Source organism: Bufo bufo, chromosome 7, assembly GCF_905171765.1.
Source record: "Bufo bufo chromosome 7, aBufBuf1.1, whole genome shotgun sequence".
NCBI classification, from domain to species: domain Eukaryota; kingdom Metazoa; phylum Chordata; class Amphibia; order Anura; family Bufonidae; genus Bufo; species Bufo bufo.
In genome coordinates, this window is record NC_053395.1 from 207,002,328 (window position 1) to 207,020,351 (window position 18,024).

The following is an 18,024-nucleotide window of genomic DNA, read 5'->3' on the forward strand; positions in this document are numbered from 1 at the left end:
AATAAAGTTTTGAACGAATCAACTTCGGATTTTGGATCCGAAGCTCAATTCGCTCAACACTAGTATCAGTATCTGGTTCTACAATAAGTTAGCAAAAAAATCTAGGCAATCCATTCTCTTTAAGACAAGAGCCAATGAAGACGGTTACCTTCTCCTGTAGAGGGCTGCAGCATGTGCAGGATGTTCTGATTCAGTAGATGCTGCTGATTCATGGGTAATCCCATCGGCAGAGCATTTAGGAGATTGGGGTTGATGGGTCGTGGAAGGTTGTTGTTAGCGTTCTGTGCAAAGTGATTCGTGTGCTCTGGTCCTGGAAAACGGAAGTTGTTGCCCATCGGATGGTGGCCCTGCATCGACATCCCAGATGCTGTAGTGACTATGACGCCATCTTGGAGGACAGATGTAGTTTTTGTTATGGCTGGCTGACCCGCGCCGGCTATTGCTACCGATGACAAAGGTAACTGACCTCCTAAGGAACAAACATATGCAAATAAGGAATGGTCATCCAAATCACAGGAACTATGGTGAAGAAGATAATGCAAAGGCTTAACCCAGTGTGTGCCAGGTTCTCCTCAATCTACTGAATATGGGCACCTGCCACCAAGCAGCTGCTGTCATTGTGCAGAGGTAACGGGTGCGCAGCAAGATCACACTGACAGAAGAACAAAGGTCCGAGCCGCCCCGACATGGCGTCACTCATCTTCCAGGGAAACACAATCCCAATGGATTACTGGCTTCCTTTCTACAGCAACAGTAACGTTATTGTGGATTTAATAAACTTCTGACAGGTTATAGGGACCAGTTAGAAGTTTTCATCGGGGGGGGGGGGCTCTGTAAAGAGATACCTCTCCCAGAATTAGAAAAACGTGTCTTCTTTCTTCCAAAAAACATGCCACCCTTGTTCACAGGTCGTATGCAGTATTGCACTTCAGCTCGGGGAAGTGAAGCAGAGCTGTAATACCAGACACAACCCTAGGACAGTGGGGCGCTGTTTCAGAAAGAAGGTAGTCATGTTTGCCTAACTCTGGACAATCTATTTAGTGCAGGATGGGCTGAGAGCGTTCTACCCCTACAACCGTGGATTTTTCCACGTTGGGCCAGATTTCAGTGTGGCAGCTCCCGATATCATCTTAACGTGTTGGGAACGGTCAGAAAGGGCATTTCCATCTAGTAAAGTGATGCCATATTGTTAAGATATACATCATTATGACTGGTGGGGGTCCCATCTCTTGGACCCCTACAAAATCCGAGTGCTGCATCCCCTTCACAGTGGCACACCAGCGACCCCGCTGTGCAGGAAACTCCTAGCCGGATGACCGGGAGCACAGGATGCAGCGCTACATCCCCTTCATTCTCAGAATCGGTCAGGGACACAGAGGTCGAACCCCAACTGATTATAAAGTAATGGGATATCCCCACCATATATGATACTTTTTAAGATGGGAATACCCCTTTATCCCTTCATGACTAATGCAGGGGGCCAGATACAATCATCAAAAAATAAATAAATAAATAATAAATAAATAAATAAATAAATGAGCCAGAATATCATATACCCCTAGCATACAGGCTTCCGGATCAATGACTGATAAAACGGTAGGTTCCCCAGTTCCTAACCGTTGACACAGTGGATCCACATTTGCTATAGTTTTCTGCCCTTTTTTTCCCCCGACGTATAACTTAAACGTAGGGCAAAAACATAAAGTGTACCCAGCCTTAGGTGCATGCAACTGCAACGCAGCAACGTAAAGAGGTAAAATAAGTGGCTGTCGGACAGTAGGATCAAATACATAAAATGTACCCCATCAGATTATTTTCTGCCAACCTGCACAATCAACATCTAGGGTCCCCGACATGGGTACTGGGCACGGTCCATAAACAGGCCACAACGCCCCCTCCCGATGAATGAGCAAACACCCATTCATCGGCTGATCGTGTCGTTCGGGGGGGCACAGAAAATCACTGTTCTTGTGCAGAAGATCGTGGGGTATAAACAGTGATCTCCTGCGCTGGAACAATGATTTTCTATAGAGACAAGTGATCGCTGTATCAATCGCTCGCCCCCCTACAGCGGAGGTGATTGCTGCATGTAAATGCACCCCTAATCTCCACTGATTGTCTGACTATGATCAGGAGCAAATACTTCATTCCCGAAAATCTGACTGGTTGGTCCGTGTAAAAGGTTCCCCCCAGGATAGGTCATCATTATCTGATCGACGGGAGTCTGACACCGAGCATCCCCTGATCAACCTTTCTGCAGTAGCCCCAAGACTACAGCTCCAGCCGTTGTGCAGCGGACGGAGCCGGTTACTGCAGTGCTGCTCCCATTCACTTCTATGAAAGCAGCATTGGAGCGGCCAGCTCCGTTCACGGAACCGACCGCGGTGTGTAGTTCTGGTACAGTAAACATAGCACTAGCATCTCGGTGGGCGCCTGTCCTCTGGGACACACTCATCAGAAGTAAGGGGGGGGGGGGGGCGGGAAGGGCAGCACCTTCATTCTAAGGACTGGCGAGAGGTCCAACCCCTACTAAGTGATAGCATGTAGCAGCAATATCTCATCACGTTATATTATGGAAATAGCCCTTTAGTAAAGCTTTCCCAGAGACGGTAGGAGCTGTGGTGATGTCACCACCTTTCTTCATTGCCCACAATGGCCGACAGAGCTGAGAAGCCGATCCGCGGAAAAGGAGAGACCGATGAAAGGAACGAATGATCTATGCAGATAACCTATCAAGCAAAATACGACAAAACCCGTTTTACTCGTTGGTTTATTAGGATTTGCCATCTTATTATTGGAGCTAATGCGTTTACCATGGTCATACAGATTCTGGAGCGGCCCGAGTGCCGGCGGCTGAGTGCGGGTAAGATGAAGCTCTCTCGCTCGCTGCTTGCAGACTCAAATGAACATGTTACTGGGATACAATCTGAACTGTGGTGGCTATGGGAAGAAAACCAGTGTAAGGGTATTAGTTCACTTATGTCACAATGATATAGAATTCCTGTACGTTCAGACCCATCTGCCTCCATTACAAAAGAATCACGTCTTATGATCTATCCCAAACAGTCAAGGAAGCATGAAACGCCATAAGGTAATCCGACACGGTAGCCGGCACTCAACATTTACATCCAGTACAGTACACACTGGTCGTACTGGTGGGTTACACATAATCTGGTCGCTCTGCTCAGGTTTATAAAATTTCCCAAATCCAATTGCCTTATTAAATATATGAATTGTTCATAAAAAGTACCATATATTAGTGATTCAGTAAATGATTCTACATTATTCATCCCATACTCTTCCCGAGTTACAGCCTGTATTATACTGCAAAGCTGCATTATCAATGCAGACCTCAGAGCTGAAATCTTCAGGCATTCTGTACTGGCTCTAGTGATACACTATAGTGGATGGGTCCGGTTACTGCAGCACCGCTTCCACTGAAGTGAAGGGAGCAGTGATCGGCACAACATGGAGCTGTGTAGTGCTAGCGCTGGAGACACCCCGAAACAGCTGATTGACAGGAGCCCGACACCCTGCACCCCTGCCAATTAGATATTGATGGTCTATTCTGAGGATACACCATCTAGTAAAATCCTCCCCTTTCACAGCCGTTTCCCCCACCTCCCCACATGCATGCTTGGTTCGGTGAAGAATGCATGTGTTCTCAACAGGGAGCGAGGAATAAGTCAGCTTACATTGTGGGGGAAACAAAGAATGGAGTGCGGTAAAATCCAACCTTCCGATCCTTCCTTACCCTGACATCATGGGTCGGAGGAGAATCAGGAGGCCCCATACACGCAGGATACACAGCTAATCCCACTAACTTCTCATGTGTATGGGGGGCCTGTATAGCATATTAAGATTCTGCTCAGGGTGGATTTGATTTAAATCAAAATGATTTAAATCACAATTTAAATCACTAGTCAGTAAGGCTTGATTTAAATCATAGTTTTCTACATAAAGACTAATTCTCGCTTGTATAACTTATAATATGCAAGTAGATGAAGATTTAAACAACTTTTCATATTAGTTTGATTAGGTCGATTCTGCATTCATAGGTTTGTAGAAGTTAGGATTAAGGTCTTTTTCTCAACTCTGTTCATGTTATAACATTTTAGCTGTGAAGAAGAGGCCTGTGATCTCTGCTGAGTCAAATTCAGTTTTGAGAACTGCAAAAGTAAACCAAGCATCTGTGATAGTATCTTGTAGGCAGAGAAACTGCCCAATAATCTTACAAAAACCTCTGGAAGAGCAGGACATGATGAATGGATTAATGGAATTTATTTACCCAAAAAATTCCACACATAGAAACATAGAATGTGTCGGCAGATAAGAACCATTTGGCCCATCTAGTCTGCCCAATATACTGAATGCTATGAATAGCCCCTGGCCCTATCTTATATGAAGGATGGCCTTATGCCTATCCCATGCATGCTTAAACTCCTTCACTATATTTGCAGCTACCACTTCTGCAGGAAGGCTATTCCATGCATCCACTACTCTCTCAGTAAAGTAATACTTCCTGATGTTAGTTTTAAACCTTTGACCCTCCAATTTAAAACTATGTCCTCTTGTAGCAGTTTTTCTTCTTTTAAATATTCTCTCCTCTTTTACCTTGTTGATTCCCTTTATGTATTTAGAAGTTTCTATCATATCCCCTCTGTCTCGTCTTTCTTCCAAGCTATACATGTTAAGGTCCTTTAATCTTTCCTGGTAAGTTTTATCCTGCAATCCATGTACTAGTTTAGTAGCTCTTCTCTGAACTCTCTCCAAAGTATCAATATCCTTCTGAAGATATGGTCTCCAGTACTGAGCACAATACTCCAAATGAGGTCTCACTAGTGCTCTGTAGAGCGGCATGAGCACCTCCCTGTCTACTGGTAATGCCTCTCCCTATACACCCAAGCATTCTGCTAGCATTTCCTGCTGCTCTATGACATTGTCTACCTACCTTTAAGTCTTCTGAAATAATGACCCCTAAATCCCTTTCCTCAGATACTGAGGTTAGGACTGTATCACTGATTGTATATTCTGCTCTTGGGTTTTTACGTCCCAGGTGCATTATCTTGCACTTATCAACATTACATTTTAGTTGCCAGATTTTTGAACCATTTCTGCTATATTCCCAGGAGATCTTGTTTTTGGACACTGAAGACGACAGAAAAATGCAGATGTCTTCCTGGGTTAGGTCTTGGCATATTAAAAAAAAATAAAAAAGTGCTTACCGAGACTTTACCATTTTCCTAAATAAAGCTTAAAAGGGGCATTCCCGCCCAAGTCATATATGGCATATCTACAGACTATACTATAAACGTCCAACAGACGTGGGTCCCAATTCTGGGACCTGCAACTGTCTCCGGACCAGGTGAGGCGGCGGTCACCAGCAGCAGCTTCCAGGCAAAGCACGAAGGAAGAGGCTGCCACGTGGCTCTCTTTACCGCTGGGACCCCACTGACTTGGTTAAGCGCAGTGCTCTTCTTTTTTAAGTTTTCCATGAACTGTGTCGCTCAGAACTGTAGCCAGCCCCATAAACTTGAATGGGGCCGGCTGCACGTCCTCGCATAGGTGGGGGGGTGGGTAGGTTTGCACAGGCAAAAACTGTGAAAGGGTATAGCACTAAACCAGCACTGCTGCCCCTTTGTCCTCCAAATTGGTGGGGGTTCAAGAGATTAGGCCCGCACTGATAATAGTGATCACACAGCCTGATTTACTTAAGTAGATTAATTGTCGAAGGAAGCGTTCTGCTGCTTTTCATGTATTTATTGTTTTTTTCAATTCTTTAGGAAAGCTTGCAGTCAGTCAATTGAACTGTTTTATAATTTATTTCCAAAAATCCTGCGGGACACAATAACAAGGTGTCGGAGTGCGCCCTCTCTCTCTACCAATTCACTGACAGCAAGCAGTGATCATGAAAACAGTAAGGAATTGAAAACTAAAAAGGATTTTGAATAACTGCAGAACTTTTATACACAATGAACTTTACCAAGAAACGTTAACGTTTGGAAACCCCTTCTGTAAGTGGTTGGAACTGGAAAGGGAGCAGTAAGTAAACTGGAGGATGAGCCTTTTTGGCCAATAACCTCACCGTGTTAAAGGCCCTTTTGTTTCATCGTAGGAAGTTCAAGAGGGAATTTTACCCCCCAGGGTACAATTGTCCGCAATCCCCTAAGCTTGTCTGCTTTCCTTCTCTGGATCCAGAAGGTGGCGCTAGCCACTGGTCGCCTCCTCCTTGCATAGTATTTTCCCATGGCGCACTGCCACAGAGTCTCCACAGGGAGAAACGGGGCCGCCCCTAAACTTCCTCAGGATCGACTACACAGACCTGGGAGACAAGTTGGATGAAGAACCTGGAGGTGGCACTGAACAAATCCCAACAAGTGGTTTTTGCCATTTTTATTTTATGCAACAAAAATAACACAAACAAAAATAAGAGAAAAAAAAATATATATTAAACATATAATAGCTTTATATATATATATATATACACTATGTTTGTAATACTCCATGCCAGGCAATCACAGAATACAGAGAGAAAACTCGATTGAAGAGCATACCTGAATCTGAACTGTTACCAATGCTGCTGGCGATCATTGGTATAGAGGATGCCGTCTGCATTCTTGGCTGGGATGGGTTGAGATGTAACTGGTTCCCCGGATGGGGTAGCATCCCATAAGCGCTACTGCTTTGCATCTGGTTGAGGAGTCCAGTGAGATGAGCGTTAGGAACTGGATTGTTGCCATGAACAAAGTTAGTGTTTGGATTTTGGCAGGAGACGCCCTCCCCTCTAATGGGTATGTTAAGAGCCAGTGAATTATGGAGATTAGCAGCGCTCAGGCCGTTGTCATTATAACCCAGCTGGTTGGCAGAACAAGGCAGACTCATGTTCGAGTCGGGAATGGTACTATTGCTGTTCATGTGGGAGTTCTGACAACTCATGGTTTGGAGGAGCTGAGACATTGAATTCACGGGAAATGAGTTTTGCCCTTGCTTCCGCATCAGATCGGCTCCCGGCTTCTGTAGGCTGGGGTTATCCATGGGTGGTGGCTTGAGATTGACGACCGTCGACGCGGGTTGCTTTCTTTTTCTTAAGTCCTTCTGCTGAGACATTAGCTTATCTCTCAGAGCCGCCCGGCCACTCTGCCCCTCGGCCGGTGGCGGTAGTAGTACGTTGGAGGCTGGGGGGAACATTGTGGGTAAAGTGCTATTTCCATCATTGCTGCCGCAGCTGACGGCCGGTCCGGAACTGCTATTACTACCAGCGAGTTTATTTTGATTTGCTAGCTGTGCTTTGGCTGCTGCTGAAAGTAAACTGCTCGCTGGGAAAGAGGCAGCGTTATGCTGGTTCAAGATCTGATTTAAAGGCATCCCCAGCAATCCCGTCTGACCCTTAACAGGAGCGTTACCAGCCGAAGAGGGGGGGAAAACAGTGTTGTTTGGGGGGTTTAATACATTGCTCATTCCAGCTATCAGTGGATTGTGGATATCTTTGTACTGGTGATGTCCATCAGGCTTCATTGAAGGGCTCGATGGCATGGATGGTCTTGGAGAGACCATGCTGGGCCTCGGAGAACGTGGCGGGAGTGTGAGGCCACCACAGGTGGGTTGTGTACCCAGCGGCGGCATCATGAAGGTTCCATGATCGGACGACGTGGAAGAAGAACGTGATCTTTGGGGCGACGCCTCGATCCTTCCTATGACGGGTGGTATTGTGAGAACTGGGGACGTGACTGGAGAAGGGGACGTTGGGTGTTGGACTCTCTGAATGTGATTGCTGTGATTCATGTGACCGGGTTTGACGGTTGGCAATGGAAGATTACTTGGCAAAGGAACGACGGCAGGTGGCATGCTTACATTCATCACGGGTACCTGAGAGTGAACATTTGGATGAAACGTGGTAGTGTTCATTACAGGGTTTTGGAGAACCGGTTTGCTGGGGATGGGGTCGAGAATGCCAAGTGGATCTTTCTCCGATGACGTTAATGGCTTTTTCTGACGCGCACAATGCAGTGGTGGAGGTGGCGGCGGAGGGGGTGGCGGTGGTAGGGGTGGACCTGGTGTCTGTTTGTGATTAAACACTGCACAAGACATATCCATGTTGGGTGGGTAATTGCAAATGGTTTTCTTCAACACTGGACTGGCAAACGTCGGAGACAAAGGTAAATTTGTCCTACTGGCCACAGCACATGACTGCTGCACCGGAGACCCGTGCAACATGATGGATTGTGGAGATATGGGAGTCCTGTTCACATGAATGGGACTGGAATTGTGTGGAGCGTGGTAGTTGAGACTGTTCCTTGTAAATGCATCAGGGCTTCCCAATGGGTCGGTCCTTAGAGATGCAGATCCATCACCGTAAATTTGGGATCCAGAGGACGCTGGACTTGTCATGTTGCCATGGCCCCCACGAAATGGTGATTTCTGTCCATGCTCGCTGCTACCTAACCTCTGTGTTGGATATGCAGGATGAAGGTCATGCGGTTGAGGTCCCACATGTTCTTTAACCATCAGCTTAAATGGATTTTTACATTCCGGCAGCACAGAATTCACCATGCCCTCGAGTGATTTATTTCTCATGGATCGTGGGGTAGCTGCGCGGCTGGGCACGACAGGAGCTGAATCTGGAAAAAGAAAACAAATATATAAAAGGCTTATAACGAAACAACTCAGTATAATAAGTAAGCAACAGCTAAAACTTTGACCCCTACACGCAACACATGTGACACATCATGGTTTTTAAAGAGGATCTGTTGCCTACCCAGACATTCCACATAAAATAGCTCTGAAGAATCTTTTGGGTTGTTAGGTCCCTCTGTTATTCCTCTTAGAAATTTAAGAACAAATTGACAAATGTAGTTACCATTTTCCTCATGAAAGGGATGTGTCCCTGCACAGTGTGATACTATCAGTACTAATTTAGACAGGGCCAGGCTGTGTCAATTTATTCATATGGTACAATGAAGAAAAGATGCTCCAGGAATTTTCTATATAAAGAATACAATTATTTGCTAAGACAGACATGACCGGCGATTCCTCTTTTAGAAATATAGATAAACTTTAATATGAAAAATACAAATTTAAGTTTAGTGGTAAAAGGGGTAATCCTACTTTGGACATTTATGGCATATTCACAGGATATGCCATAAATGTCTGATAGACGCAGGTGTCACCTCCGGGACCCGCACCTATGGCATGTCATAGCTGGGAAGTAATTAAAGGGGTTGTCTCACTTTAGCAAGTGACATTTATCATGTAGAGAAAGTGAATACCACTTACTAATGTATTGTGATTGTCCATATTGCCTCCTCTGCTGGCTTGATTCATTTTTCGATCACATTATACACTGCTTGTTTCCATGGTTACGATCACCCTGCAATCCATCAGCGGTGGTCGTGCTTGCAGACTATAGGAAAAAGCACCAGCCTATGTGCGCTCCCCCACATGGTCCAGGTCACCAGAGAGGCCTGCACTTTTTTCTAGAGTGTGCAAGCACAACCACCGCTGAAGGATTACAGGGGGGTCGTAACCATGGAAACGAGCAGTGTATAATGTGATTGAGAAATGAATCAAGCCAGCAAAGGAAGCAATATGGAGAATCACAATACATTAGTAAGTGCCTTGTATTAACTTTCTCTACATGAATTCCACTTGCTGAAGTGAGACAACCCCTTCAACTTAATATACAAAAGCAATGAATGCATACAATGTAGTGGAAAGCCAATAAAAAATTCCAAATGGGGTGGAATAAAAAAAAAAAAAAAAAATTCCGAGTTTTATAACTTTTGTTTTTACAGATTCCTACGCGGTAAAACTGACCGGTGACCAGTATGATTACGATACCACACATGTATATTTTATTTGCATTTTAATACTGCATTGGAAAAAATAATTTTTTCTTTGCATCGCCATATTCTGACCCCCATAACTTTATTTTGATGTGTACAGAGCTGTATAACTGCTCATTTTTTGCAGGGCGATCTGTACTTTTCATTGATACCATTTGGTGTCAATGATGAGAGGTGTATGATTTTATTAAATTGTTTGTGGGGGGTGAAGCGACAAAAAAAAAAAAAAAAACTTTTTCTCAACATTCTGCCGTTTGCTGTATGCGATAAATATTTTTCAATAGTTTTCGCACGTGGCGATACCCATGATGTCTATTTTTTTAAATTGTTTATGTTCTTTATTTTTAATTTTGGGGGAGAGGGGGTGATTTGACTTTTTATATTTAATAGTTTTAAAAACTTTTTTTTTTTTTTTAACTTTTAACCACTTAAGGACCACAGGTTTATACCCCCCTAAAGACCAGGCCCTTTTTTACAAATCGGCACTACACTACTTTCACCGTTTATTGCTCGGTCATGCAACTTACCACCCAAATGAATTTTACCTCCTTTTCTTCTCACTAATAGAGCTTTCATTTGGTGGTATTTCATTGCTGCTGACATTTTTACTTTTTTTGTTATTAATCGAAATTTAACGATTTTTTTGCAAAAAAATGACATTTTTCACTTTCAGTTGTAAAATTTTGCAAAAAAAAACGAGATCCATATAGAAATTTTGCTCTAAATTTATAGTTCTACATGTCTTTGATAAAAAAAAAAATGTTTGGGTAAAAAAAAAAATGGTTTGGGTAAAAGTTATAGCGTTTACAAACTATGGTACAAAAATGTGAATTTCCGCTTTTTGAAGCAGCTCTGACTTTCTGAGCACCTGTCATGTTTCCTGAGGTTCTACAATGCCCAGACAGTACAAACACCCCACAAATGACCCCATTTCGGAAAGTACACACCCTAAGGTATTCGCTGATGGGCATAGTGAGTTCATAGAACTTTTTATTTTTTTGTCACAAGTTAGCGGAAAATGATGATTTTTTTTTATTTTATTTTTTTTCCTACAAAGTCTCATATTCCACTAACTTGTGACAAAAAATAAAAACTTCTATGAACTCACTATGCCCATCACGAAATACCTTGGGGTCTCTTCTTTCCAAAATGGGGTCACTTGTGGGGTAGTTATACTGCCCTGGCATTCTAGGGGCCCAAATGTGTGGTAAGGAGTTTGAAATCAAATTCTGTAAAAAATGACCAGTGAAATCCGAAAGGTGCTTTTGGAATGTGGGCCCCTTTGCCCACCTAGGCTGCAAAAAAGTGTCACACATCTGGTATCTACGTACTCAGGAGAAGTTGAGGAATGTGTTTTGGGGTGTCATTTTACATATACCCATGCTGGGTGAGATAAATATCTTGGTCAAATGCCAACTTTGTATAAAAAAATGGGAAAAGTTGTCTTTTGCCAAGATATTTCTCTCACCCAGCATGGGTATATGTAAAATGACACCCCAAAACACATTCCCCACCTTCTCCTGAGTACGGCAATACCAGATGTGTGACACTTTTTTGCAGCCTAGGTGGGCAAAGGGGCCCATATTCCAAAGAGCACCTTTCGGATTTCACAGGTCATTTTTTACAGAATTTGATTTCAAACTCCTTACTACACATTTGGGCCCCTAGAATGCCAGGGCAGTATAACTACCCCACAAGTGACCCCATTTTGGAAAGAAGAGACCCCAAGGTATTCGCTGATGGGCATAGTGAGTTCATGGAAGTTTTTATTTTTTGTCACAAGTTAGTGGAATATGAGACTTTGTATGAAAAAAAAAAAAAAAAAAAAAGAAAATCAGCATTTTCAACTAACTTGTGACAAAAAATAAAAAATTCTAGGAACTTGCCATGCCCCTCACGGAATACCTTGGGGTGTCTTCTTTCCAAAATGGGGTCACTTGTGGGGTAGATATACTGCCCTGGCATTTTCCAGGGGCCCTAATGTGTGGTAAGTAGGTAAATGACCTGTGAAATCCTAAAGGTGCTCTTTGGAATGTGGGCCCCTTTGCCCACCTAGGCTGCAAAAAAGTGTCACACATGTGGTATCGCCGTATTCAGGAGAAGTTGGGGAATGTGTTTTGGGGTGTCATTTTACATATACCCTTGCTGGGTGAGAGAAATATCTTGGCAAAAGACAACTTTTACCATTTTTTTATACAAAGTTGGCATTTGACCAAGATATTTCTCTCACCCAGCATGGGTATATGTAAAATGACACCCCAAAACACATTCCCCAACTTCTCCTGAGTACGGCGATACCAGATGTGTGACACTTTATTGCAGCCTAGATGCGCAAAGGTGCCCAAATTCCTTTTAGGAGGGCATTTTTAGACATTTGGATACCAGACTTCTTCTCACGCTTTGGGGCCCCTAGAATGCCAGGGCAGTATAAATACCCCACATGTGACCCCATTTTGGAAAGAAGACACCCCAAGGTATTCAATGAGAGGCATGGCGAGTTCATAGAAATTTTTTTTTTTTGGCACAAGTTAGCGGAAATTGATATTTTTAATTTTTTTCTCACAAAGTCTCCCGTTCCGCTAACTTGGGACAAAAATTTCAATCTTTCATGGACTCAATATGCCCCTCACGGAATACCTGGGGGTGTCTTCTTTCCGAAATGGGGTCACATGTGGGGTATTTATACTGCCCTGGCATTCTAGGGGCCCTAAAGCGTGAGAAGAAGTCTGGAATATAAATGTCTAAAAAATTTTACGCATTTGGTTTCCGTGAGGGGTATGGTGAGTTCATGTGAGATTTTATTTTTTGACACAAGTTAGTGGAATATGAGACTTTGTAAGAAAAAAAAAATAATAATTCCGCTAACTTGGGCCAAAAAAATGTCTGAATGGAGCCTTACAGGGGGGGTGATCAATGACAGGGGGGGTGATCAATGACAGGGGGGGTGATCAGGGAGTCTATATGGGGTGATAACCACAGTCATTGATCACGCCCGTGTAAGGCTTCATTCAGACGTCCGTATGCGTTTTGCGGATCCGATCCATCTATCAGTGCATCCGTAAAAATCATGCGGACATCTGAATGGAGCTTTACAGGGGGGTAATCAATGACAGGGGGGTGATCAGGGAGTCTATATGGGGTGATCACCACAGTCATTGATCATGCCCCTGTAAGGCTTCATTCAGACGTCCGGATGCGTTTTGCGGATCCGATCCATCTATCAGTGGATCCGTAAAAATCATGCGGACGTCTGAATGGAGCTTTACAGGGGGGTAATCAATGACAGGGGGGTAATCAATGACAGGGGGGTGATCAGGGAGTCTATATGGGGTGATCACCACAGTCATTGATCATGCCCCTGTAAGGCTTCATTCAGACGTCCGGATGCGTTTTGCGGATCCGATCCATCTATCAGTGGATCCGTAAAAATCATGCGGACATCTGAATGGAGCTTTACAGGGGGGTGATCAATGACAGGGGTGTAATCAATGACAGGGGGGTGATCAGGGAGTCTATATGGGGTGATAACCACAGTCATTGATCACGCCCCTGTAAGGCTTCATTCAGACGTCCGGATGCGTTTTGCGGATCCGATCCATCTATCAGTGCATCCGTAAAAATCATGCGGACATCTGAATGGAGCTTTACAGGGGGGTAATCAATGACAGGGGGGTGATCACCACAGTCATTGATCATGCCCCTGTAAGGCTTCATTCAGACGTCCGGATGCGTTTTGCGGATCCGATCCATCTATCAGTGCATCCGTAAAAATCATGCGGACATCTGAATGGAGCTTTACAGGGGGGTAATCAATGACAGGGGGGTGATCACCACAGTCATTGATCATGCCCCTGTAAGGCTTCATTCAGACGTCCGTATGCGTTTTGCAGATCCGATCCATCTATCAGTGCATCCGTAAAAATCATGCGGACATCTGAATGGAGCTTTACAGGGGGGTGATCAATGACAGGGGTGTAATCAATGACAGGGGGGTGATCAGGGAGTCTATATGGGGTGATCACCACAATCATTGATCATGCCCCTGTAAGGCTTCATTCAGACGTCCGGATGCGTTTTGCGGATCCGATCCATCTATCAGTGCATCCGTAAAAATCATGCGGACATCTGAATGGAGCTTTACAGGGGGGTGATCAGGGAGTCTATATGGGGTGATCACCACAGTCATTGATCATGCCCCTGTAAGGCTTCATTCAGACGTCCGGATGCGTTTTGCGGATCCGATCCATCTATCAGTGGATCCGTAAAAATCATGCGGACGTCTGAATGGAGCTTTACAGGGGGGTGATCAATGACAGGGGGGTGATCAGGGAGTCTATATGGGGTGATCAGGGGCTAATAAGGGGTTAATAAGTGACGGGGGGGGGGGGGGGGTAGTGTAGTGTAGTGGTGCTTGGTGCTACTTTACTGAGCTACCTGTGTCCTCTGGTGGTCGATCCAAACAAAGGGGACCACCAGAGGACCAGGTAGCAGGTATATTAGACGCTGTTATCAAAACAGCGTCTAATATACCTGTTAGGGGTTAAAAAAAACACATCTCCAGCCTGCCAGCGAACGATCGCCGCTGGCAGGCTGGAGATCAACTCTCTTACCTTCCGTTCCTGTGAGCGCGCGCGCCTGTGTGCGCGCGTTCACAGGAAATCTCGGCTCACGCGAGATGACGCCTATTGGCGTTAGCGTAGCCTGGGGGAGCCGCCGCAATGACGCCTTTCGGCGTTACAGTTGCGGGAAGTGGTTAATAGGTACCCTAGGGAACCTGAATAAGCAATCCTTAAGGATCCTTCTCTCATAGACCTCAATGCATTACCATTGAAGTCTATGGGGATTACACTATGGGGCTCATTTATCAAACTGGTGTAAAGTAAAACTGGCTAAGTTGCCCATAGCAGCCAATCAGATTCCACCTTTTATTTTTGACAGCTCCTTTGGAAAATGAAAGGTGGAATTTGATTGGTTGCAATGGGCAACTAAGCCAGTTTTACTTGACACCAGTTTGATAAATGACCCCATATGTTCCTATGGAGTCCTGCCACAGGTGTCACTCAGGAGGACTGAAGCTGCGGCGCACTACATCCGGCTCCCTCGATCCTCACTAGGGGGAGCTGGTGTGTGGCCGGGAACGAGTGCTCAAGGTTTTTAGCCTCACAGAAATTACATCGGTGGTCGGCGGTCCCACTCGCCATAATATCGATCACACACATTTAACTCCCTAAGGTGCCGTGGTCAAATGCAACCCCGGCACCTTAGGGAATTAAATGTGTGTGATCGACATTATGGCGAGTGGGACCGCCGACCACCGATGTAATTTTACATTCGGGCGGCAGGAAGGAGTTAATCCTACAGTCACAGCTTTATTTAGGCTCCTTCCATTGTACTACATGGTGCAGTAATTTAAAGTAAGGTAAGTAAAATCAGTTCCTATACTACTGCAGGATACAGGCAGCAGAGTAATATCAGACTTTAGGGAACTGTGGGTTTTTCGGTTTTAAATTGCCAAAAGACAAAGTAAGACAGTAAGCCAACAATCTGTACAGCGCTGGGATATATGTTGGAGCTACATAAGCAAAATAACTAATAACTAAATTTCAACAGGTTCCTATGTAGATTAAAAAAACAAAAAAAAAAAACACAACACATGAAAAATAACATTGCCACTAAGCTGTAGTAAACCAGCTTTACACGCACTTGTTCCTCCGCCAGGACTTGTTAACACCAGTGAAGGGTGCGGGACCTCCATGCTCTTGTGTAGTGTGGCCACAGCGATGATCTTGCGCTTGTGGATGCACAGCTTGGTCACATCCTCATCTGCTTTGACATCCTCTGCGGTTCTTTGCTTCACAGCAGCTCCGGGGTCAAAATTAAACACCTAAAACAAATAAATGACACAATGCAAATTTTATAAATTCGCAGATGTACATTAAAAAGTCATGTATGTAATGGGGGAATGAAAAGGGAGATAAATGGCGATGTATCATGAACCTGAAATTCTGCAATAAGAACTATATACATAGGTGCATGCAAGTTACTGATACTGCGAGCAGTTAAGCAAGTAGAAGATGAAATGATCTCCAAAAGGCATAAAATTTAAAGATGAAACCGCTTTCAACACTTTGAGTGTATTATTTTGGTTTTGTACAATTTTAGAGTGAAAAAAAGCAAAGGGGTGCATTTCAAAAGTATGGGAACCTTAGGAGATTTGAATGCTCCGATAACTTTGACCGAAGTCTTAGACCTTTAACAGCCTGGTAGGGTGTAGGCTTATTCACAATCATTTCAAAGCTTTATAAATACCCAGACTCCTCTAACCTAGTCCCAAAAACCAGCAGCTGTGGGTCCTTCTAAGCAGCTGCCTAACGCTCTGAAAATGGTTTAGGCCCACAAAGCAGGAGAAGACTAAGACGATAGCAAAGCGTTTTCAGGTTGCCATTTCCTCAGTTCGAAATGTAGGTTAACAAAAAAAGTGGAGGTCAAGAGAAGGTCTAGTATAATTGAGGCAAATCAGAACCCCCGCTTGACTGCAAAAGACCTTCCGGAAGATTTAGCAGACTATGGAGTTGTTTACTGTTCAGCGACACCTGCATAAATATGGCCTTCATGGAAGAGTCATCAGAAGAAAACCTCTCCTGCATCCTCACCACAAAGTTCAGCGTCAGAAAAAGAAAATCAGCAAAAGAACATCTAAACAAGCCTGATGTATTTTGGAAACAAGTCCTGTGGACCGATGAGATTGAAATAGGTATAGGAGAAAAAAAGGCCACAGAATATTATGAAAATATCACCTTTTCAGCCAATAACCATGGGGGTGGATCAATCATGCTTTTGGGTTGTGTCGCAGCCAATGGCATGGGAAATATTTCACAGGTAGAGGGAAAAAAGGATTCAATAAAATTAAGGTTTTACCATAGCCCTCACTAAAGCAGTGCATGAAAGACGGCCCAGGAACCTCACAGAACTGGAAGACTTTTTTGTAAGGAAGAATGGAAGAAAAACCCCCTTAAAGAAAATAATTGAAAGACTCTTGGCTGTCTAAAAAAAAAAACATTTACAAGTTGTCATACTTTCCCAAGGGGGTCCTACTAGGTACTAACCATGCAGGGTGCCCAAAGTGTTGCTTTGGGCCCTAAAAAAAATGTTTTTGCTTAAAATACAAAGGGAATGTGTCATCTTTAACTTCATGCCTTTTGGAGATCATTTCATCTTCAACTGGCTTAATTGTTCACTGTAACATTAATTTTGACCAGGGGTGCCCAAACTCCCAAACTTTTGCATGCCACTGTGGCGGGTGGGTGAGCCGACAACCTTCTGGCTTCTTGCAGTTGTTCTTACGCAGATAGCCCCCTGCACATCCAGTGATAAGTGCAGTGTGCTGGAAGATAGAGATCTGCATCTGACACCAAACCTTACTCACTTGTTAAATGCAGTGGTCACATGGATGTACAGGGAGTGCAGAATTATTAGGCAAGTTGTATTTTTGAGGATTAATTTTATTATTGAACACCAACCATGTTCTCAATGAACCCAAAAAACTCATTAATATCAAAGCTGAATATTTTTGGAAGTAGTTTTTAGTTTGTTTTTAGTTTTAGCTATTTTAGGGGGATATCTGTGTGTGCAGGTGACTATTACTGTACATAATTATTAGGCAACTTAACAAAAAACAAATATATACCCATTTCAATTATTTATTTTTAGCAGTGAAACCAATATAACATCTCAACATTCACAAATATACATTTCTGACATTCAAAAACAAAACAAAAACAAATCAGTGACCAATATAGCCACCTTTCTTTGCAAGGACACTCAAAAGCCTGCCATCCATGGATTCTGTCAGTGTTTTGATCTGTTCACCATCAACATTGCGTGCAGCAGCAACCACAGCCTCCCAGACACTGTTCAGAGAGGTGTACTGTTTTCCCTCCTTGTAAATCTCACATTTGATGATGGACCACAGGTTCTCAATGGGGTTCAGATCAGGTGAACAAGGAGGCCATGTCATTAGATTTTCTTCTTTTATACCCTTTCTTGCCAGCCACGCTGTGGAGTACTTGGACGCGTGTGATGGAGCATTGTCCTGCATGAAAATCATGTTTTTCTTGAAGGATGCATACTTCTTCCTGTACCACTGCTTGAAGAAGGTGTCTTCCAGAAACTGGCAGTAGGA

The 18,024-nt window shown here is 43.9% G+C and overlaps 1 protein-coding gene across 4 annotated transcripts in view; it reads right to left on the reverse strand.

Moving 5' to 3' along the window:
• Positions 1 to 18,024, reverse strand: part of MBD5 (methyl-CpG binding domain protein 5) — a 59,396-nt gene that overhangs the window by 14,240 nt on the left and 27,132 nt on the right. For all 4 annotated transcript variants that reach the window (XM_040441548.1, XM_040441546.1, XM_040441547.1 and 1 more), the window contains 3 exons: positions 15,546 to 15,726; positions 6,555 to 8,618; positions 149 to 469 (listed from right to left, as the gene is read on the reverse strand). In XM_040441548.1, the coding sequence (XP_040297482.1) occupies positions 149 to 469; positions 6,555 to 8,618; positions 15,546 to 15,726 (2,566 nt within the window). The remainder of the gene's footprint in view (positions 1 to 148; positions 470 to 6,554; positions 8,619 to 15,545; positions 15,727 to 18,024) is intronic.